General features: G+C 51.7%; 9 protein-coding genes across 9 annotated transcripts, besides 1 other annotated feature; 4 read left to right on the top strand and 5 right to left on the bottom strand.

Moving 5' to 3' along the window:
* Window positions 1-21,160: part of a sequence feature (contig 1.79 190..209053(-1)) that runs on past both edges of the window.
* Window positions 72-1,766, top strand: ANIA_10573 (cytochrome P450). Its single transcript, XM_050611676.1, has 3 exons — window positions 72-304; window positions 387-928; window positions 985-1,766. Exons 1-3 carry the CDS (start codon window positions 79-81, stop codon window positions 1,753-1,755), a joined length of 1,539 nt encoding a protein of 512 aa, XP_050467678.1. The 5' UTR covers window positions 72-78; the 3' UTR covers window positions 1,756-1,766.
* Window positions 2,936-4,624, bottom strand: ANIA_04642 (uncharacterized protein; the record flags this gene model as incomplete). Its single annotated transcript, XM_657154.2, has 5 exons — window positions 2,936-3,579; window positions 3,690-3,898; window positions 3,961-4,100; window positions 4,205-4,431; window positions 4,487-4,624. The coding sequence occupies 5 exons, from the start codon at window positions 4,622-4,624 to the stop codon at window positions 3,010-3,012; spliced, it is 1,284 nt and encodes a 427-aa protein (XP_662246.1). The 3' UTR covers window positions 2,936-3,009.
* On the bottom strand, window positions 6,721-8,790 carry ANIA_04643 (protein CYP675A1; the record flags this gene model as incomplete). Its single annotated transcript, XM_050611675.1, has 7 exons — window positions 6,721-6,864; window positions 7,005-7,458; window positions 7,558-7,950; window positions 8,046-8,244; window positions 8,307-8,340; window positions 8,393-8,484; window positions 8,550-8,790. 7 exons carry the CDS (start codon window positions 8,788-8,790, stop codon window positions 6,721-6,723), a joined length of 1,557 nt encoding a protein of 518 aa, XP_050467677.1.
* On the bottom strand, window positions 10,222-11,059 carry ANIA_04644 (uncharacterized protein; the record flags this gene model as incomplete). The annotated part of the gene is made up of 3 exons (XM_657156.1): window positions 10,222-10,783; window positions 10,894-10,904; window positions 11,039-11,059. The coding sequence occupies 3 exons, from the start codon at window positions 11,057-11,059 to the stop codon at window positions 10,222-10,224; spliced, it is 594 nt and encodes a 197-aa protein (XP_662248.1).
* On the top strand, window positions 13,052-14,995 carry ANIA_04645 (putative sulfate/molybdate transporter). Its single transcript, XM_050611674.1, has 3 exons — window positions 13,052-13,079; window positions 13,139-14,118; window positions 14,225-14,995. The coding sequence occupies exons 2-3, from the start codon at window positions 13,139-13,141 to the stop codon at window positions 14,292-14,294; spliced, it is 1,050 nt and encodes a 349-aa protein (XP_050467676.1). The 5' UTR covers window positions 13,052-13,079; the 3' UTR covers window positions 14,295-14,995.
* ANIA_04646 (uncharacterized protein) lies at window positions 14,584-14,996 on the bottom strand. The gene has a single exon (XM_657158.2). The coding sequence runs from the start codon at window positions 14,937-14,939 to the stop codon at window positions 14,640-14,642; it is 300 nt and encodes a 99-aa protein (XP_662250.1). The 5' UTR covers window positions 14,940-14,996; the 3' UTR covers window positions 14,584-14,639.
* Window positions 15,403-16,468, top strand: ANIA_04647 (phytanoyl-CoA dioxygenase family protein). The gene has a single exon (XM_657159.2). The coding sequence runs from the start codon at window positions 15,424-15,426 to the stop codon at window positions 16,363-16,365; it is 942 nt and encodes a 313-aa protein (XP_662251.1). The 5' UTR covers window positions 15,403-15,423; the 3' UTR covers window positions 16,366-16,468.
* ANIA_04648 (snoRNA-binding rRNA-processing protein UTP15) lies at window positions 16,527-18,152 on the bottom strand (the record flags this gene model as incomplete). Its single annotated transcript, XM_657160.1, has 1 exon — window positions 16,527-18,152. One exon carries the CDS (start codon window positions 18,150-18,152, stop codon window positions 16,527-16,529), a length of 1,626 nt encoding a protein of 541 aa, XP_662252.1.
* Window positions 18,958-20,762, top strand: ANIA_04649 (uncharacterized protein; the record flags this gene model as incomplete). Its single annotated transcript, XM_657161.1, has 3 exons — window positions 18,958-19,262; window positions 19,350-20,422; window positions 20,479-20,762. 3 exons carry the CDS (start codon window positions 18,958-18,960, stop codon window positions 20,760-20,762), a joined length of 1,662 nt encoding a protein of 553 aa, XP_662253.1.

The raw sequence follows: 21,160 nt of genomic DNA, 5'->3' as shown, positions 1-21,160 counted from the left end.
GTTAACCAGATGTAAGCATATAAGCTGAGCCAGGCTTTACCAGCGGCATGGCAGACTCCCAAGAACAAGAACAGCAACATGCTGAGTCTCGACCTAGTATTCTCTTTCCCAGCATGGGCGCTCCTCCTAGTCCTAACCCTCTTGTATACACTATACCTAGCCACAACGCGCCTCCTCCTGAGCCCCATTCGCCATATTCCCGGCCCAACTCTAGCCGCACTGTCGTTTTGGCCTGAATTCTACTACGACGTCGTCCAGCGGGGACAGTATTTTCGACAAATTGACAAGATGCATCAGACATACGGTTTGCCTCCCTTCTTTTACCGTCTCAAACAGTTCAGAGCCACCTGGATTCTCACCGCCGCTAACAAAGAACGTATATATAGGCCCGCTAGTCCGCATTAACCCATTCGAAATCCACATCCAAGACCCCTCCTTCTATCCCGTGCTGTACACAGGCCCAACTCGTCGACGACATAAATGGCTCTGGGCTGCACGAATGTTCGGGAACAACACCTCTGCCTTTGCAACCGTCCGGCACGAACACCACAGACTAAGAAGGAGTGCATTGAACCCTCTCTTCTCAAAGAGCGCTATCCAGCGGCTAACACCGCACCTGCAACATACCCTAGCGCGGCTATGTAGTCGGCTCGATGGGTTCGCTTTTACAAGACAGGATGTGGACTTGGGGATCGGACTTACAGCGTTCGCGGCCGACGTCATCACAGAGTACTGTTTCGGACAGTCACTGGAGTTGATTGGGAAAGATAACTTTGGAAAGGAGTGGATTGATATGGTAAGCGCTCCGTCAGAGCTCGGCCATCTGGTAAAGCAGTGTCCGTGGATCTTGGTGGTTTGTAAATGGGCGCCGAAAGCTCTTGTTAGGGCTTTGCTGCCGGGGGTTGCGTTGTTGTTTCAAATACAAGAGGTACCTTTTCCCCTTAACAGTAAAATTAAGAGGAGATTGATGCTAACGATGGATAGAGAATGAGCGCCCAGATTCAACCGCTTGTTGATCGAGCCGCCGCCGTTGACAAGCCAGCTGACCCTTTGACCGTCTTCGACTTCCTCCTCTCGAGTACCCTCCCACAGCACGAAAAGACAGTGGACCGACTCAAGGGCGAAGGGCAGACGCTCATCGGCGCGGGGACATTAACGACCGGGAATGCATTGAAGACGATAATCTTCCACGTCCTCAATGATCCCGACATCTTTCGGAAACTTCGAGCAGAGGTCGACGGTGCTCTAGAAAATATGGATATTCTGTCCATGTCTGATACGGCCTACCTCGAACGCCTCCCGTACCTGTCAGCGTGCATAAAGGAAGGTCTACGGATTTCCTACGGCGTCACGCATAGACTCCAACTGATCGCCGAAGAGCCCCTAATATACTCAGGAGTGACCATCCCAGCAGGAACACCAGTTGGAATGACATCGATCTTCATGCACGACAATCCAGTAGTATTCCCTCAGCCGCGGGAATTCCGTCCAGAGCGCTGGTTCGAGGCAGATTTTGAGACTGTGCAGGCAATGAATCGCCACTTCGTCCCCTTCAGCAAGGGCAGCCGCATGTGTCTGGGAATGAACCTGGCGTATGCGGAGATTTACTTGGTGCTGGCAGTACTTTTTCGACGGTATGAGATTTCTCTGAGCGGGGTGACGAGGGAGGATATTGAGATGGCACATGATTTTTTCGATCCTGCGCCAAAGGAGGGGGCAAGAGGATTGATCGTTCAACTGCAGAAGAGGGGGTGAGATCAGAGTAAAGAATTCTATGATACATCTTGGTGATCTATGAATATAACTCTTAGGGCAACCGATTCCCCTGACAGCGTCTTTCGTGAAAGGACAAAGGATGCTTGAAAGGCCCTGGACCAGAGACAAACAAGGACCGCAATTTAGTTTATTCCGAGAAAAATATTGGGCAAAGTGGTGGTTTCCCAAGAATCCTCTTTTTAGAGTCTAAATCTAATCTATCCCGCACGAATTCCAGCGTCTATGCCACACAAACACGCCACAAAGAAACGCCAGCACTTGGCTTCCACAGTTAGATATCTTTGTTGAGGTGTCTGGATTGGGCCATTTGAGTATTGGCTTTGGGAATGTTGCGTACAGAATGATTCCCTGTAATGTAGGAAAATGTCCCTGATCAACAATGACGCGAAATGCCATCTGGTTTCAACCTGCAAGAGGATTACTGAAGGACTAATCTTTTTTCAACCTTATCTGCTCGATTGGACTTTCAAGATCTGGCGTAGCCGACATAAAGTACGTGGCTGACTGCAGCCTGGCAGTTGGAAACCCTAAGCCACGACCCTAGCACGAGCTATTGTGTCCCGTGGCGGCATTCGAGCATATGCTTGAACAAGAAGAAGATTTCATGGTGATACTCTAGGGTTAACCTTACAGTTCACTCTAACATTGTCTTGGGCTGGTTCCTCCATTGCCGTAACCCATTAGGGTTAAGCAGTCGCCGCGCTTGTGCAACTGCTCTCTCCAGGAAGACTGTCACCGTAATCGAATGCTGGACTACTTCATAAGGATATCTTAGTGCCAGGTGTGACTGCAGAATGGTTCTGACGGCATAGACCTCTTTGATCCTGCAATTCTGCCTGCGCGCAAACTGCGCAAGCTGCTCTACAAAGATCAAGCTCACAGCTCTGTTTATTCCCGTCCACAGGTCCCCTCGTCCAACAACACCTGGCAGCTCAAACTGACGAGAAACTGATCTCAGTGATGCCTCATATTTCGTACGTCAGTCTCTTGGGCAGGCCCGGTGATGAGCCAGATTTCTAGTCGATTATTCCATAGTAGCAGCGTCTAGATATACAGGTATAGTCTGGTATATCTGGCCCTTAATCCACTGCGGCAATGGGCAGATGAGTGGTCAGTTCAAGTCGGCTCGCAGTGGAAGGTCGGATAGATTCATATTAGGAAAATATTAAAGATAGTCTGGGTAGTCAGTATATGTACATGAATACGAAATAGGAAATATTGCGTTACGCTATCTCAAGCCTGTGGCCCTCTTGCGCCCTTGCTGTCCCAGGTATTTCCACCAAGGCCCGAAAGGGACGTCTGCCCAAGGCTATGCGCGAATCCAGCTCTGTCTCCCTCTCCACTGCCAGTCGGACTCTCTTCCTCCCTCTCAATGACGGTCTCATGCGTGACCGTGATCTGCCCCTTATTCTTCCTCCCGCCACCACCAACAAGAACCTCCTCGTCACTCTCCGCCGTCTCCGTCTGATGCACACTGCCAAACCGCAGACGATCCCGCTTCCTCTCGGACTTGGCCTTCCCTAGCCCAGTTCCTGTCCCCGTTACCGTCCCGCCCCCCGTGCCGGTAACAGAAGTCAACGGATAATCGCCCTCGCGGCGTCTCGATGTCCCTTTCCCCCGGCCGCCTCCGTACTTGTAGCTGCTCTCCTTACCGCCGCTATTACTGAACAATCCGCTTAGACCGATCTTGCTCGCGCAGCGGCGGATAAGCGGCTGTAAGATTGGCAGGTTCGAGACGACGATACTGACGAAACTTTCGCGGCAGGCCCATTTACTTCCTTCAATTGCGCCGTTGGGACCGGCCTGTCGTTAATTTCATTAGCAACCGGTATCCATATCTGAAATTTTCTCGTCCCTTTCCTTTCTTCCTGCAGACGATTGAAGGCCAGATGGCTGGGCCTAGGGAAACGTACAGTTATGATGATCACCGCGCGGATAATCCCGGCAACGCCAATGAAGATGGCACCGCTGAAGAGACCCATCAGGGTGATTTTGCGTCGAATGCCGATCTTCACTGCCCAGAGGAGAGGAAGTGGAATGGACATGAGGTAGAGGTCTGTCAGGACATTGGGAATCATGACGACGAGGACGTAGGCCATTGAGCGGGTGGGTTGGCATAAATCTGCGGCGGGATCATGTTAAAGGCTGCGCTATATCGAAGAAAAGAGCGAGCAGGGGACGCACTGCCAGGATCCGGGTTAATCTGCCAAAACCGCCGCATAGGCTGGCAGCTCAATATGAGCGTCAAGGCCACAGCGAGATATGTCACGGCGAGGAGGACATATGCAAAGCGCACACGAGACGGGAGGTGGCTTAGACCCGTTCTGTAGCAGATCTCAGCATCTCAGTATCAATCCAGTTTTCCTTTCAAAAACAAAACGTTTTCTTTCAGCTCCAGCAAAACAGAGAATGGAGACAAGCGACGTACGTTAATCGTGAATAGAAAACCGCCAGCGCGCCCTTGATCAGCCACAATACCATCACGTACAGCGACCACCCGGCAACCTGGATCTTCGACCCCATGATCCGGTTGTAGTACTCCCTGGAGTTGGGGTCAAGGGCCGCGCGCTGTTCGTCGGTCATGTAACTGTTCGTGAGACCGTCATACTTGGATCCGACCAGATACGCGAGCGTGACTTCGATGGTGAAGACTATCTAGAGCATCAAAAACTGTGAGCAGACGCATGGGGATGACGACAAGGGAACGTACCCCAGCCAGAGGCATCAAAAAGTCGTCGAGCTGGAAATTTGACGGCCCAACCTGCGTCCAGCGTACACAGACCCGGACGATGATGAAGACGAGGCCCAGCCCTAGCAGGGTGAAACTCTCAGCGTACTGACTCGACATCTGTGCAGACAGATGAATGACTCGACGCGGCTGCGCAGGGGGCCACGCGACAGTGCAGTATAAGAAGCGTATGCATCGCAGAATCTACCGTCTCCTGAGCATAGTGGAGAGCCTGCCTTGGCGAAGAAGACGGAGAATACTGCTGTAGAACGTTCTTATGCTCAGCCTCGCAGCGTTCACAGACTCACAGTGGACCGGTTCAATGGAACAGCTCAATGGACCCGTTCAGTGGACCGTTCAGTAACCAGTCCAGTGGAGACCACTGGAGCTTCTAGACTTGGATAGTGTAGCGGATCACAGGGGCACGCGGATTCTGGGTTCCGATCTGTGTAACGCTGAAGAAAGTTGCCCATCGCAATTAAAGTTCTCCATTCTATCCCCACTGTGGAGTCCAACCGTGCTGGTTGTCAGCCACCAGGGTGGCAGCGGTGACCCTCGGGTGAACTGATCTGACATTTTTGACACTGACAGCTGGCGGAACCGGTAATCATGACAGATGGACCGGTGGAGATATCTCAATGTCAGTACCGGGCCGGTTTTCCTCCAGCGTCATCTAGGATCTGAGCAAACGCAGAGACAAGCCGGTATTGAGCAGTGGAAGCTGCAAGGCACGGCCAAGACCCTCGGTTTTCTCTCGGGGACCGGGGCAAGGGCAAGACAGAATTCGTTTCAAGTGGTTTACCAGCCTTTCCTCTTTGGGCGCACCGTCGAGAAGTCTAAAAACAGCAGGAGCGACACTAGTGCCCGATCCGGTATATTGTCGTACGTCTTAGTGAGTGCTTAGGATTTTTTCAAGTCGGATTCGTCCGCAAAAGGATTCTAATCCCTGCCGTGGTGGGGTTAAGGCCAATTTTCGATATTTTTCTATTCCCTATTCGGTTTGGAGTACGTAACATTGAAGCATAGGCAGAAAAATAGAATAGAACAGAATAGAGTAAAATAAAATTAAAATCAAGTCATCCCGCTGGTGTCAATCCTTGATCACCCCTGCGAGTTTTACAGCCACAGACCTCGATGCACCGCAACTCATCGGGTGTTCCGTCTGTGGACGAACGACTGCAGCTGCCGCTGGGGCTCGGCGAAGGCTAGCAGCTCGAGCGTGGTACCTGCACCAACCATTTAGTTTTGCCACCCATGGCCCAACTCAATTTTGGCTGGAACCTGGAATTCGAAACTATCGCGCGAAGACAATACTATCGGAAAAAACAAAGAGCCTTCCCGAAAGTTCGGATATCCTAATCCTCCTGCTGCTTGGCGCGCGGACGCTAAGCGGAGGCCGAAGGCTATCATCCGGGTTTTCGGAAACATGGGAACTGATCACGCTTTGGGAGTGAAGATCAAGGCAGTTCATGAATTCGACCAATCACGGTTGCTGTAATACTTTCGTGACCGTTCTCCTGTACTCTGAGTAGATTGGCAGATGCCGTAATCCCCGGACTGGTCCAGACGCAATGAAACAAACGAGGTGCCATATCTTTGGCGGCTCTACTGAGCCAGCTGTCTATGGAACACTGGGCAAGGGCAAGGGCTGACTGATGAGCGGTAGCTGACTGATGGCCAGCAGCTGACGATGAAGGGGCTGATAGGAGTCAATGTAGCGAGCAATCGCTCCTTCCGTACTCCGTAATAAGTGGCTGTTTACCGTACCCCCTGCTCCTGCATCAATAATGTTTACTTGATGTGGGCTAGACCAATACGGATTAGGAAAGGTCCATTCAGGGTCCAGACAAACAGAGAGAATGTCATTGTTCATTATCGCGTTATTGTCCAAGTGAGCCGACCTCATTCTCATATCAGTCCCTCTTCCTTGCTCCTTTCTCACCCTCTCGCCCATTCAATCTCTCTCCCAGAGCTCAGTCACTTGCGCAGTCACTCAATCATCTAGTCATTCAATCACTCAATCATTTAATCACTCTCCCTCCCCCTTTATCAAGCAGTATTATGATCGCTCCGAATGAACTCCGCCTCCGCCCCCGTAAACCTCGTATTCAGGCCCAGACCCGAACCGTGCCTGTGCAGGATCCACTCAAGAGTCCTAGACAGGCCGGGACGCAGGCTCCCACCTGGGCGGTACTGCTACGCACAAGCGCTAGGGCTCAACGGCGCCGAACCTTCACGTGGATGGCAACCGGTTTATGGAACCAATACGAAGTCGTCTTCACGGGCTCCTCAGCACCCATTTCAAAGGTAAATGAATGCAGTAGCTGCGGAATAGCTTTGTAGATCTCGCACATGGAGATCTACCCCGTCAGTCAGCACTGACTTGACAGCCGCAACAAAAAAAAGCAACGAAAAAGAAACGAAAAAGCAACGAAACTGAACACGCAACACAATATGGAGAAAGAGAGCAAAAGAATCAATACAGCCAAACTGCACTCACATTCTTCCCCAGGCAAACCCTCGCTCCCATGCCAAACTGCATTATATGACAATCCATATTAGCCACGTTCGCGCCGGCCTCTATCCACCTTTCCGGCCGGAATATACCCGCGTCCTCCCCAAAGACGGACTTGTCGAAATGAATGACTGCTGGGTTCACACCTACGCGTGTATTCCCGGGGATCCAGTACCCGCCAACCTCGCATCCGCAAGATGGGGCGTGGCGGGGGAATGAGACCCCGGTGATCGGGTGCATTCGGATCCCCTCCTTAATGCAGGCCCCCAGATAGGGGAGCCTAGTAGCCTCGGTGTATGTGATGTGCGGCCGGCTCAGCTGGTGGCTCGTAATCGCAGCGTCGATCTCAGAAGTGAGTTTTTCGTAGACGGCTCGATTGCGGAAGATGTTGTAGAGGATGCCGGACAGAGTCAGGGCTGTCGTCTCGCTTCCGGCGAAGCTGTCGCCGTATCTTAGTATCATAATCCATAGCCCATAGTCTTAAATCCCTAGTATAGACCAAAACCTAAGTTACCAAAAGGATGAAAGTGAAACATACAACCCACTGAAAGATTCCATCTTGATATCGGCCAGCTCAAAGTTGAGCGCCTTGCCGTTCTTGTGCGAAATGTCAAGCAGCTTCCCAAGGATATCTGCCCGCTGCGGCTTGGTGTTGGAGTCCAACTCGCTCAGCGCGAAGAGCCGTCTCTTGATCGTGGCGTTGGTCGCCTCCGTCAGGCTCGCCAGCGCCGTCAGCGCACCTCGCACCTTAGGGAGGAGGAACCCCGTCAGCAAGAATAGGGGCCGCACGTAGGTGGGCATGATGCCCGCCAGGAACTGCACGGGGATCAGATCGTCTGTGGCGGCGATGTAGCCGAGATGGTCGCCGCCTGCTTCTAGGAAGCCGAACATCTTGCTGAAGAAGAGCTCGCCGATCACGTCGTACGCGTACCTGGACCGGGTGCAGTGTTAGCAAGACGATCGCTGTCGCTCTCATACCATACTAGGATAGGGCCGGTTAGGGCACGGGTGCTAGGATTGGAGTACATTCTTGTCCAGAGCCACAAGTCAAATGACTCTTTGCGGTCTGCCATCTCGCCGAGCTTTTCCTCCCAGAGGTCGATGCAGGCGTCGACGTACTGTTCCGACTGGAGGATGCTGGACATCGAGTAGACGGCGCTGACGATGCGCCGGCGATCCGCGTGCTGTTTCCCGCCGATGGCAGAGAAATGGTCTGGGAACCGGGCTGGACGTAGCGAGATTCCTACTTCAGCAGCGTCAAGTGATGAGGTCTAGACGCTGACTTACCCCACGGTGGCCTGAACGCGAGGTAGAAGTCGGTCTGTGTCCGTTCAGATATCGAACCATACCGTACATCCGATAGAACAGCATACCTTGAGGGTCCCGGACTTGACCCCATAGAGCGTCTTCACTGCGGCTGGGTCGCTGGTGATAAGTTCATCGGGAGCAATGCGGACAATGGGTCCTATCCGGTAGAGCATAAGCACATAACGAACGAGAGCGGAATACCGAGTCGGTCGAATCCCAGACCATATTTCTCATGCAGCTTCCTCTGCGTCTTCTCAGCATTGCCGGGAAGCACATGCAACACCGTCCAGATCCGCGAGACAGAGGCCCAGAATGGGCCAGGGAATTGCGCGAGGGGGTGGAACCACCGTGTGTAAGTGATCCACATGATGCAGTATGCGAGGGAGACAAGAAGTGCCAAAGGGAACAACAGCAATGTATCAATGTTAACGTATTTGAAGTAATTAGGTACGATCAGATCCATTATGTGATTGACCAGCTTCCCGTTAGCTGTGCAGTGAAGATAGGAGACTCTGGGACTGGGGCTCATGGAGGGTGACAGCTCTTAAGTGGGCGCGTACAGGAGCCAAGGGTCTACTCAGAGTACAGTCGTGGCTGCAGCATTTAGCCAAATACGAGTTCCCCGCCCAGAGGCGCGAACCAGCTCGCTCTGAAGAAATATACTGACCTGCAATCAATATGAAACGACCGTTAGTATAGTGGGTGCACGGCCCGACACGGCCCGTTCTGACAGGGCGATAGCCTAGCCCTAGTCTCCAACCGGCACAAACTGACCAGTGAGATTTGGATGGGTCGAGCGCGGACCTTGTGATGACGAAGTTGTTTGCAGCATGGAATCTGAATGCATTAGAGACTAATGGCAGGATTCTTTCATGCTGAATTCTAGGCATACCGCCAAGGCCAGCATATCCTTCTGCGGCATCTTCTACTTTCGTCTTGTCTACTTTCGCCTTGTCTACTTGATATTTGGGGAATGTCCGTGGTTAGGTCTATGGCTCCGACAAAGCAGGGAGGATGCCGCAGTGCAGTATTGTGCACTGGGCTTGGATATCTTGAAAATCGGCCCGAGAAACGCGGCTTCGGCGAGGGCCTCAGGGAGTTCGAATGAGCGGCCACCGGGGAAAATCCGTTTACAGACTATGCAATTGAGATCTCTTGCCTTGCTCGCCTCGTCGAAGACCCGCGATTTCGAGTCCATGGCGTTTTATCTTACGCCATATGGCACTCCTTCACCACCACATGAATTGCCATATGTCAAGCAATCCTCGTACCATTTCTCGTGAGTGGCACCCTTGTGCAAGCGGACAAAGATCAAGATAGCGGACAGCTTATCCCTCTGAACTGCTCTTCAGGGTTTCTCAATACGCTTTGTGAGTGGTCCGTCCATTTCTCATGCGAAAAATCTGTTCGATTCTCACAGGATGGCTTTGTATTAGCGACTACTTCATGCCAACTAATGCTAGCGAGTCTTGAGAATTGTTTGATTGCTTGTCATGGCTCATTATGAGAGTCGCTTCGGCAGCTTCGAGGCGGACGATGTTGGTCTGGTCTCCTGATATGTTTGTCTGGATTTACTAAACATGCCGAGTGCAACGTTTTTTTAGAGGGGATCCTTATTTCGATGGCGATTTAGTGAGGTGAAAGTTTGTTTAGTGATGCAGTCTGCTATAACTTTAGAAGTCTTGCCAAGATCCGGAAATGAGAATAGCCCTAACTCAGTAGCATATGAGTAACAAATAATATATATATCTCAATTACCTTACAAACAGACATATTGGCATCTAGACCCTGCCACCGATCCAGTATCCAATTATCAGCGCACTATACCAATACTTGTATGCAAACAGCCAGCTTCAGGACAGAACCGTGATATTCCTCGACAATTCCGTACAGTTCACGAGCACACTGTGGGCGGAAAACTGCCGCCAGGCAGGAAAGCAAGACTGCTATAATTATAGGTCGGGCTCAGCATTATAATCTGTCCGACGGTCGTCCCGAACTCTTCTGCCAGATCCTTGTACACGCCCCAGGTGAACATATACGGCTGGATAGCACACTGACTGGGCTCGCACAGAGGGACTTTGATGAACTTGCCCGGCGATAGACGGTCATTCGGTCCAGTGGTCTCATCACCTAATGCCGCGGCCGTGAGAGACTCGGTTGTGATATTCAGCCTTCTCGCGATGATTTCGTATGTGTCGCCGTTGACGGTGTAGTAGTTCCGAGGGCCACCGCTGACGCAGGTTCTTGTCCTCGTGGTGTTGGGAAGGAGGCAGCTGTCGTTGTCTGTATGGCAGGTTTCAGGTGGGATGATGATTTGTTCGCCAACGTTTGGGATGATGGTAACGTCGGCCATGAGGTTCTGTCGCCCGATGTCGCAGACGCCGCGGTTTGTGGCTGTGGCGATGGAGAAGAGCGTGGTGTTTGGAGTTGTTATTGGGCAAAGGTAGGATGTACTGTTGAGTGTGCTGGGGTCACAGCTCGAGGAGACGTTTGTAGCCAGGGCTGCGGCGAAGAGCGCCGGTAACAGGGTGATTAGGCCCCCCGTGGATTTGTTCAGACTCACGTACAAAGCAGCTGTAAGTCAACTGGTTTATTGATATGTGAGAGAATGTCAAGCTAAATAGTCAAGGGTCCGGATAGTCGACGCAAGCGCTTGTTTTCTTCAGGGGCTCATCGGAGTCAGTACCGCCTCATAACCTGCAGCTGACGCAGCCTTCCACAGCAGGCATCTTTGTCTCGTCATCATCGAGAATCTCGCTATCACTTTTGAACCAAACTCTTGGCAGTGCAGTTCCTCGTACGCACCCGCTGATCTACCTGGGGACGACGGGGCAGTCGAAGCTTTCGCAAACTGCCTCTGCTTCGGGTTTAGGTGATGCTGATCATCCGCCCTAGTAGTAAGACTTCAAGAATTGAAGCAGAAGATACGCATCATCGATAACCACATCAATGCCCGGACCACTTCGCGAATCATATGGTCTGCATTATTTTTGTGTTGCTGCTCATTTAATTTCACGCACTTGCCCCGGATTCCATCCCGTTAAGGCACTAGTTTGCAGCCTCACGCATAATCAATTGTACCTGTTTTGCAAGGATCTCATGCTTTTGGGTCTTCCAAGTATAGAATCTGCAAATAAAGCATACGACTGTTCCTCCGTTCAAAGTAGCGGCATCTATTCCGGGAGTAATCGCCGAACCTCCTCCAACCACAGCTGTACTTTCTCACCAAGCTCATGAGAAAACTTCGCAGACCATTATAGCCGTACATAAGAACGAGCTTGCCAAATCGGAAAGGGGAGACGATCCCGGTAGCTTTTTGAGCTGCTGAAGGAAAGTTTGCTGTTGGACCAGTCCATTGCGGCGGCGGTGTCGAATGACCAGCCTGAAAGTAGTAACCACTGGTCCCACTCAGCCACATCTGCTGTCTACCGAGCTAGGTTCTTGCGACACGGCCGTTGATCTCGATTTCCGAGAATTTCGTGCTCATTTGGAGATATCTTGTCGCGTTGAGTTTCACTGCCGTCTCCCAGGTTTTTCAACGGACCGGAGTTTAAGGGACGTTCGACTACTTGGAAAGGCCTTTATTCTGGGGCTGATAGCGCAGTGAGCTCTAGGAACTAGAATTCTGTTTCAATCAGGTCAAACCCAACACTAGTGCTTCGCACGGCCCGGAAAACGTCCCTTCGAAAATAGAGCCCGGGAGAGGCGGACAATATGCGTTACCGCAGTTGTATAGAACGGGAGCTATCTTGAAGAGATCGACCCGTAGTCCTCCGAAAAAGCAGGACTCTCCTCATCAGCTCAAGTGAAGAATATTCGAGTGTCCCGGCCGATTAGTTATATCCACGTTGGCCGACCGCTCTCGATTAGTTCAAGAGCAATGGTTCCAATGTCGAACACGCCGTACCACGCTGTATATCGCCTGCGGCAGTCTCTGAGCAACCTAGGAGCATAAGACCTGAACCGTAAGAGCCGCCGGGGGGTAGATGAGGGCCTAGAATCGTCTTTAAGGACTAGGCATGCGCGGAGAACGACAAATACAGTGCAGGTGATGAGGGCTTCCTGAGTAGCGAAAACGTGAGCGTTGCTGGGAATGCACATAGCAACTTCTCGAGATATATTCTCAACGCGGTACTTCCGCACGCTTTTCCTAGACTCAGTACGTCAGATCCATCATTTCGAAATAATCGATAGTCATTCTTTGAGCTCCACAACTTCCATATCCTCTGGAGCTGAATGAACATAATGCTTCCATGCGTGCATGGCCATCTCATGTCTTGGTCCTCGCGCCGCTTCGAGACTCGACACATTTCACGCATCATTCTCATTCGGATAGAGCGATCGATCTAGCCTAGATTGAGACTGCTTGTTCATTTCCAAAAATTGTCTCATGTGTGGTGAGAAGATACGGTCAACACTAGGTCCGGTAGCGGCGTTTGCTTCTTCCGCATACTGTCCATTCGTTGCCACGGCGACAATTCCTGACGTGATGGCCAGCGACACCTGCGACACACGGAATTATCAAGGAATCGGGAGGAGGACCTTTGTGCGCTGATTTGAAGATGAGAATTGCTTTTCCGCGGGGTTGGTCGTGATGCGTCATGTGGCCCTAGCTGGATCTGATAAACCCATTCGGGCCTAGTGTGAGTGCCTTACTGCCCCAGTATAAGAGTAAGAGCATCCACCCAGCTCTTAACTCCAACCCCAGCTTACTTGCAGCGCACCTTACAAGGCTTCAAGCTGCGCAAGGTACGATTCCTGTCAACTCAAGTTCTGTCTCTAACCATGGCGACCGCTAACGTACACAGATGACACTGCAATCCATTCGCTCCATCACCGAGTATAATATCTCGACCTTCCGACGGCATTATGTCTCTGAGATTGCTGGCTCCCTTGGAGACCTGGGGACTTTCCTCCCAATAGCGCTCGCCTTAGCTGCCAACGGCACGGTCTCTCTTGCTAGCACGCTTATCTTCTCTGGTCTTTTCAATATTTTGACAGGCCTCTTCTTCGGCATCCCGCTGCCCGTTCAGCCCATGAAGGCCATTGCCGCAGTAGCTATCGCGCGATCCTTCTCGCCGGGATCTATCGCTGCAGCAGGGATATTTGTCGCAGCAGTTCTCTTTCTAGGAAGCATCACCGGTCTGCTGCAGTGGTTTACCCGCGTTGTTCCCATCCCAGTCGTCAAAGGCATCCAAGTTGGGGCTGGCCTGTCCCTTGTAATGGCAGCATGCACCACCTTGCACGGCCTCGGGTGGACTCACCCTTCATGGGCCGACAACCGTCTCTGGGCCATTGGCGTCTTCGTGGCTCTCCTGCTCACGAACTCTACACCCAAACGACTGCCTTATGCCCTTGTTGTCTTCATTATCGGTGTGGTCCTCGCAATCATCCGCAGCTCCCTAAAGTCCAACCTCCCCTCATTCTCGATCTGGCACCCATCTATCGTGATTCCAGTTGGCAGTGAATGGTCGGAAGGTGCCGTTGATGCAGGCCTTGGCCAGCTTCCGCTCACAACGCTCAACTCTGTCGTCGCGGTCGTCCATCTAGCAGCCGATTTACTCCCGTCTGTTCCCACACCATCCGTCACAGCCATCGGTCTCAGTGTCTCTATCATGAACTTGATTGGCGTCTGGTTCGGTGCGATGCCTGTCTGCCACGGCTCCGGCGGGCTAGCAGCCCAGTACCGGTTTGGCGCGCGCTCCGGAGCCAGCGTTGTCTTTCTAGGAGTCTGCAAGCTTGTTCTTGGCCTGGTGTTTGGCGAAAGTCTAGTTAACTTGCTGCACCGGTTTCCGAAGGCCCTACTTGCTGTCATGGTTATTGCAGCGGGGCTGGAGCTCGTCCGGGTGGGTGAGAGCCTTAATACCTCTGGCGCTAGGGATCTAGGAAGACAGGTGGAAGATGAGAGTGGAGAGCAGGTGCACTTGTCTGAGGAGGAGAGGAACAAGAGGTGGATGGTCATGATGGTCACAGTTGGCTTGCTGGTGGGATTTAGGAACGATGCTGTGGGATTCGTTGCCGGAATGTTGTGCCACTGGAGTTTTGAGTTGCCAGCATTGATACACCGTGCCAGACACCGTTGGTCGGAACGGAGGGTGCGATTGCCTTGAAACTCAACACTACAAACTGAACGCCGGTACGAACTTACGCAGCCATTCGTAGCATGACGAGCATGACAAAAGAAGCGTCTTATTTAAAAATAAAACAACGTAACTATAGTCATATCATCACGCATAGCATAGCATTGTCGTTTGATTCATTATCCACTAGTTGAACCTATTCATCCCTCGAATCTTTCTGATATCGACCTCATTCGAACTCTTCATCGCCCACGTCCTCAATCCTCCTCATCCCATCACTCTGCGCATCGGGCAGCGCCGCAAGTTCCCGTCCATCTTTATCGTACCGGTGTTCCTCAACAATAACAGGCTGGCCCAAGTCCTGCCTGATCGTACGAACGGTCGTTGTGCCGTCAGGAGACGTCTGAGTTTGAGTGCTGTAACGGTGGGCAGAATGGTGTTCTTCGGGTTGTTGGCCGTCGCGGGAAAAGGAGCTGGAAGAACTACTGAAGAAGGTGGAGGTTGAGGAGGTGGTTGTGCTGAAGGGCATTCTGCTTCGAGATATAATTGTTTAAATCGTCTTTTGTTATATAGAGGGGTAGAGTGTGTTTGTTTTGGATGTCTAGAGGCGCCCTCTTGACGGGATATATAGACCGAGTGGCGAGGGTTGATGTCATTGTTGGGGCAACTATTGGATTGGGTTGTTTCATGCTCCTCCAGTCAATTGATACATCTTCGAAGAAGACAGGATATTTATCGTGAAGTCAGTGACATGTATGTCCCATTCAATCATAGTGCCACAGTACTCCGAGTACAGGCTTGCTCTGAGGCAAACTCCACTGCTCACTATAAAGCGCCCTAAGCCCAATACGGATAGCATGAAGCTATCGCGACCAATCCAGAACCCCGCAGATAAGCGTTGTATCTTCCCACCATCGTACGGCCGTTTCTCCAACTTTCGCTTCATTTCTGCTCTTGCTTCTCTACCCACATTCAGTGCCTCAAAATAGAAATTGAGAAGCTAGCGATCCAAAATGCCCGGCCTGACCCCCGCCCAAGTCACCTCCTTCCACGAGAACGGCTACCTCGTCCTTCCAGACTACCTCACTCCCCAACAAATCAACGCTCTGATCACCGAAACAACCTCCCTCCTCACATCGTTCGACCTCTCCACACACCCCCTAACACAATTTACGACTGGCGATGACGAAAAAGACAACAAGCCTCACGTCGGCGACGACTACTTCCTCACCAGCGGCGACAAGATTCGCTTCTTCTTCGAGCCGGACGCGTTCACGCCCGATCCTTCTAATCCCACAAAGAGCATCCTAAGCCGTCCAAAGGAGAAAGCAATCAACAAAATCGGACATGCATTGCACTCTCTCTCGAAACCATTCGAGGCCGTAAGCCTAAACGAACAGAACGCGGAAATCGCGCGCAGTCTGGGCTTCAGGGATCCTAGGGTGCTGCAGAGTATGGTTATCTGCAAGCAGCCCGGTATTGGGGGTGCTGTGCCACCGCATAAGGATAGCGAGTTCTTGTACACGAGCCCGCCAAGTGCTGTTGGGTTCTGGTTTGCGCTGCAGGATGCTGGGGTGGGCAATGCGACGCTGGCCATGTATAAGGGGTCTCATAAGAAGCGCTCTGGGGAGGTGCAGAGGAGGTTTGTGAGGAAGTATAATGAGGCTGGGCAGCTTTGCGGGACGGGGTTCGTGAGTAATGAGGGGGAAAAGTTCCCGAGGGACTTGGAGGTGGGGGAGGATGAGGGAGAACCGGAGGTGGAGGTATTGGATGTCAAGGCTGGTTCCTTGGTGCTTATTCATGGGAATGTTCTGCATAAGAGTGAAAAGAACACAGGGGATAAGAGTCGGTTTGCATATACGTTTCATGTCATCGAGGGCGCCGAGGGATGGGAGTATGATAGTAGAAATTGGTTGCAGCCGCCAGAGGGGGGCTTCTCGAGGTTATACCAGTAAGGCCGGACAGGGCTAACTGAAAGATCGCTATGGACAGATATCTCGGGATTGAATCTTGTGATGAATATATCTATCATGCATTAGTGCTATACAATCGAGGTCCTTTTCCCAAACAACCTAAAACTCCAGGCCAAGCCATATAGAACATCTAGGGCATAATGTTAAGCACGCAGCATATCCAACATCCCCTTCGTCTCGAACGCCTGATGCGCAAAGTCCACTTCATCCCTCACCCGCCAATGCAGCCGCTCTACCATTTTGTCGATCTGTTCCGACTGCCCCAGGTTCGCAGAGTAGATATCCAACACATTCATTGCTACCTCCACACTCAGTCCAACCAGTCTCGGCTCCGTGATGTTCTTGTACACCCACTGCAGCACGGGCTGAAGCGTGACCTCATCACGACCCCGCAGGGCCGCACGAAGCGCAGAGCGGTGCCGCAGCTCTGAGAAAAGGGTAAGCTGCGCGATCCTGTCGGCCGAGCCAAGGACCTGGTCGAGAGCAGTAGCGTAGCGGCCTTTGCGCAGATCAAGTTCCCACCCCTTCTCCTTCTTGCGCTTCTTTGCCTCATTACCGTCGATGATGATGTCCACTCCTTCACCGACAAAATCCAGACCTCGCCATCGTCGTTCCCACGCGGAGCCTTGGCGCCTCTTATTCTTGTTCTTCTTCTTGTCGTACTCTTCAATCTTTCCCTCAAGAAGGGCCTCCATTTCCTTCTTGCGCTCGCGCTCGCGCGCCTTCTGCTGACCAGAGAGACGGGTCTTGATTGACAGCAGTCCAGACTGCATACCAACGGCAATATGCTTGTCTTCGCGTGCAGCGCCGGAGGTGATTGCGCAGAGGGAGAGGATGGGCGACTGGTATTTGAAGCCAGCCACGACATTCCAGCCAGTTGTTTCGTGAATCTTAAGGTGGCCATCGAGAGCACCGCTGAGTAACCGCGTTCCGTCCGATGCTAAGGAGAGTGATGTGACTGTCTTTTGATGGCTCTGAATCATATGCAGTGGCTTTCCAGCCACGATATCCAACACCGCGATCTTGTTGTCCGCCGCGGCCAGCACTGTCGTGCCCGTCGGCATGGGGAGAACAGTTTCCAGCGGCGCGCCCATCTTGAAAGTCATGGCAGACCGGCCCTCCATACGGGGATCCCACAACCGCACTGTTCGATCGTAACTACCAGACACTAACGAGCCAGACGAAGCCAGCGAACCCGGCATGAACGCCGCAGTACGCACATAGTCGGAGTGACCCACGAATGATTTGATACTGTTCTCACTGGGCAGATCCCACAACCGCACAGTCCGGTCATCGCTTGCGGACAGAACACACGTCGGATCGCTAGGCGAGAACTTGGCTACCCAAACCGGCTGCTTGTGGTCCTTCCACGTCTTCAAAATCGCTCGCGAACCAACATCGAACACCTGTAATGTACCGGTATCATCACCCGCTACTAGAATCCTGCCATCAGGACGAACGTCTGTGCCGCGCGCAGTGTCATCGAACCGAGTGATCGTTCGGAGCAGTTTTCGTGTGCGAATAGAGTAAATCTGCACGCGGGCGCCCGTTGTGACGGTGAAGACATCGGGGGGCTGTGTGAGCGAGGGGAAGGCAGAGGCGGAAGAGGGCGCAGATGGTTGTGTGATGAAGTTGACAGGGCCGTTTGCTGGTGATGGAATGAGGAGAGGATTTTTGAAGGTCTTCCAGTGGAGCTGCTCGGGGCTTAATTGTGATGCGGGCAGCTCGGGCAGCTTGACCTGCGTTAACGGGAGGACGGGGGCCGCCATGCTGAAGAGTCTTGACTGGGCTATGCGGATCAACCGCGTCGCTGGCTTTAGTTGTCTGAAGTGTCTGGTGAGGTTTCGAGAGTTGATGGATTTTTTCGTTATCGCGGTATCAGTACGCTATACCCGATTGGGCTTTTATTACTGTACCAATGTATTCAACTTACGCTTGCTCGCTCATACAATCAACAACGAACTCATTATTTCCTACTTGTGAACTTCTCACATTTTGGTGGCTTGAATTAAGCCTAGTGTACAAGGCTATAATGAGTTAGTGGTGGTCGACGTATGAATAGCTACATGCATTGTCGATGCTGAGGGTTACCTAGCCAACCCCCAGCTTTACTTTTCTTCATCGCCGAGTCGTGGCAGAGTCCAGCCAGTTTGTTGACTTGCCTCATGGCCTCAATAGCTAACTCTTTTTTCAGAGATAGATAGACAGCTGAGGCGTGTCATTATGACAAGAATTAATCAACAAAGTTACGCGATAACTTAGTCTAAGTGTTGTCCTACAGCACCTCCAACACCATGGCGTCCAGTACTCTAAAGCTGCCGATGAGTGCGAATAGCATCAATGCTACTTCCATTGGATCATATGAAGGAGATTGACGTGATTCATTGTCTTACTCCTTGCATCCTTATCGCCCCTTGGAGTAACAGTCAACGGATCACATCCGATCTCCGGGAAGGCGTTCCAAGGGCTAGCATGGCTAAAGATAAGCCCAAATTCTTCAGTTGCCTCCAATAAACCCCGTATACTTGCTCATATTCCTCCGCAGTGCAGTACCAAGTTCCATCAGCTGCCATCATGGACAACAGCGAAGAGCGTGGCAAGGTTGCCGTCCAGAGGCCGACTGGCGATGATTTGAAGAGGGACTTCAAGGGCCGCCAGGTAGCGATGTTTGCAATTGCTTGCTCAATGGGAACCGGTCTTACAATCTCCTCTGGGACAGCATTGACTCGTGGTGGTCCGGCCAGTCTGTTGATTTCCTACCTTCTCATCGGTTTTGCAGTCTTCTTCATCATGACTGCCCTGGGAGAGATGGCAGCCTATATTCCCATGAAGAAGGGGTTCTCTGGATATGCGAGTAGATACGCACATCCAGCTTTGGGGTAAGGTGCTCCTTCATCTATCTATGGGCTTTAGATAGTTGTAACTGACGGGCAGAGGTTTGCAACTGGCTGGAACTATTTCTTCAGTTATGCCATTGCGATACCCACAAACCTGACGGCGGCAGGATTGATCGTACACTACTGGAGACCAGACCTCAACGTAGGTATCTGGATCACAGTGTTTGGTGCAATGGTCATTCTACCCAATGTTTGTCCAGCCCTGAAGCGGCGTATCTGCCATGGCAACTACTCACAATACCAGGTCACCCATATCAACAATTTTGGCGAATCTGAGTTCATCCTCAGCTGCATCAAGCTCATTGTTATTACGACCCTCATCCTATGCTGTTTCATAATCTCCGCTGGCGGCTCTCCTTCTGGAGAAAAAATCGGCTTCAAGTACTGGCACAGCCCCGGCGCATATGGGCAGTATCTCCTCGGCGGCCGCAAAGGCTACCTACTCGGCTGGTGGGCGTGTATGATCCAAGCCTGCTTTGCATACACAGGAACCGAAGTCGTCGGAGTGACATTCGGCGAGGCAAGTAACCCGCGCAAGACCATCCCCATGGCCATAAGGCAGACCTTCTGGCGGATCCTCAGCTTCTACGTTATTGGTGTGTGGGCTCTCACCATGGCAGTTCCCTATACCAGTTCAGAGCTCGTAGATGCAACCTCAAAGTCTACTTCCGCTGCAGCTTCACCCTTTGTCGTCGCGATATCACTCGCGGGAATCAAGGTCCTCCCCGATATCGTCAATGCTGGCTTACTCGTTTTCGTCGTCAGTTCGGCCGCTTCAGATATTTACTGTTCGTCCCGCTCGCTCTATGGTCTAGCCAAAGACGGACAGGCGCCGAAGCTTTTGGCAAAAACATTGAAAAATGGCGTTCCAGCATGGAGTGTGTGTTTTGCTGCGCTTTTCTGTGTTCTGGGGTACATGAACGCCGCTAAATCTGCATCAACGATCTTTGAATACTTCGTCAGCCTGGCGACGATCTTTGCGCTGCTTAACTGGCTCAGTATCCTGCTTTCGTATCTCAACTTCAGACGTGGTATAAAGAGACAGGAAATCAGCTTGAAAGAGAGGTCTTATTGCGCTGTCCTGCAGCCTTATGGAGCTTACTACTCAATGTTCATTACTGTTCTCTGTATCGTCTTCTCTGGTAGGCAAACAATTGCAAATCCCAGCCTCCAAATCCTCTTTACTCATAAAAAACAGGTTATGACGCATTCATCCCACAATTCAAAGCAGACCAGTTTGTGCTTCGGTATGTCGGGATCGTCGTCTACGTGGGCAACTTCCTCTTCTGGCGGTTCTATAAGGGAGCCCGGTACGTGAGGCCCTGCCAGATGGATCTGACGACGGGATTCTATGATTCTGTCCTTGAAGGTTCTTCAGACCAGATTAATGTTGAAGTCCCTGAGAAGGGCGAGGTTGAGGTTCGGGCTAGTGAGGTAGAGATTACGACAATTGGGGAGGATGGGAAAGTCGCTGGGCGATGATACCGTACCCCTTCTGGGCAACAAAGGGTTATACCAAACGCTGAGATTAGTGCTTTGAGATTAACAGTGCCGTCTTCTTGCTTGACAAGCCTTAGTAGCTGGGTTGCAGTCTGCGTTCCAGTTAAATCCCAAATATCTCCCGGATCCTAAGTCCTACGGTACGCTTTTGACTCACAATGACTGAATTACCGAACAGTGAAGACTGTACTGAAAGATGAGGCAGAACTCATGTTACGGCTATTGAATGAAGACACAAGAGGAAGCAGATTTACGTATTGTACCTGAGAATCAGCAAGGACCTGCTGCTCTGGAGGCCCATAGGGCATCTCTTGTGCATTGTCCGATGTCCACCAGAGTAAGTCAAAGACATCTTATAGGAATTGTGGAGTCCCGGTTCG

This window comes from Aspergillus nidulans, chromosome III (assembly GCF_000011425.1).
Source record: "Aspergillus nidulans FGSC A4 chromosome III".
In the NCBI taxonomy this organism is placed as follows: Eukaryota; Fungi; Ascomycota; class Eurotiomycetes; order Eurotiales; family Aspergillaceae; genus Aspergillus; species Aspergillus nidulans.
Note: the sequence above shows the minus strand (reverse complement) of the source record. Positions and strands in the feature narration are given on the sequence as shown.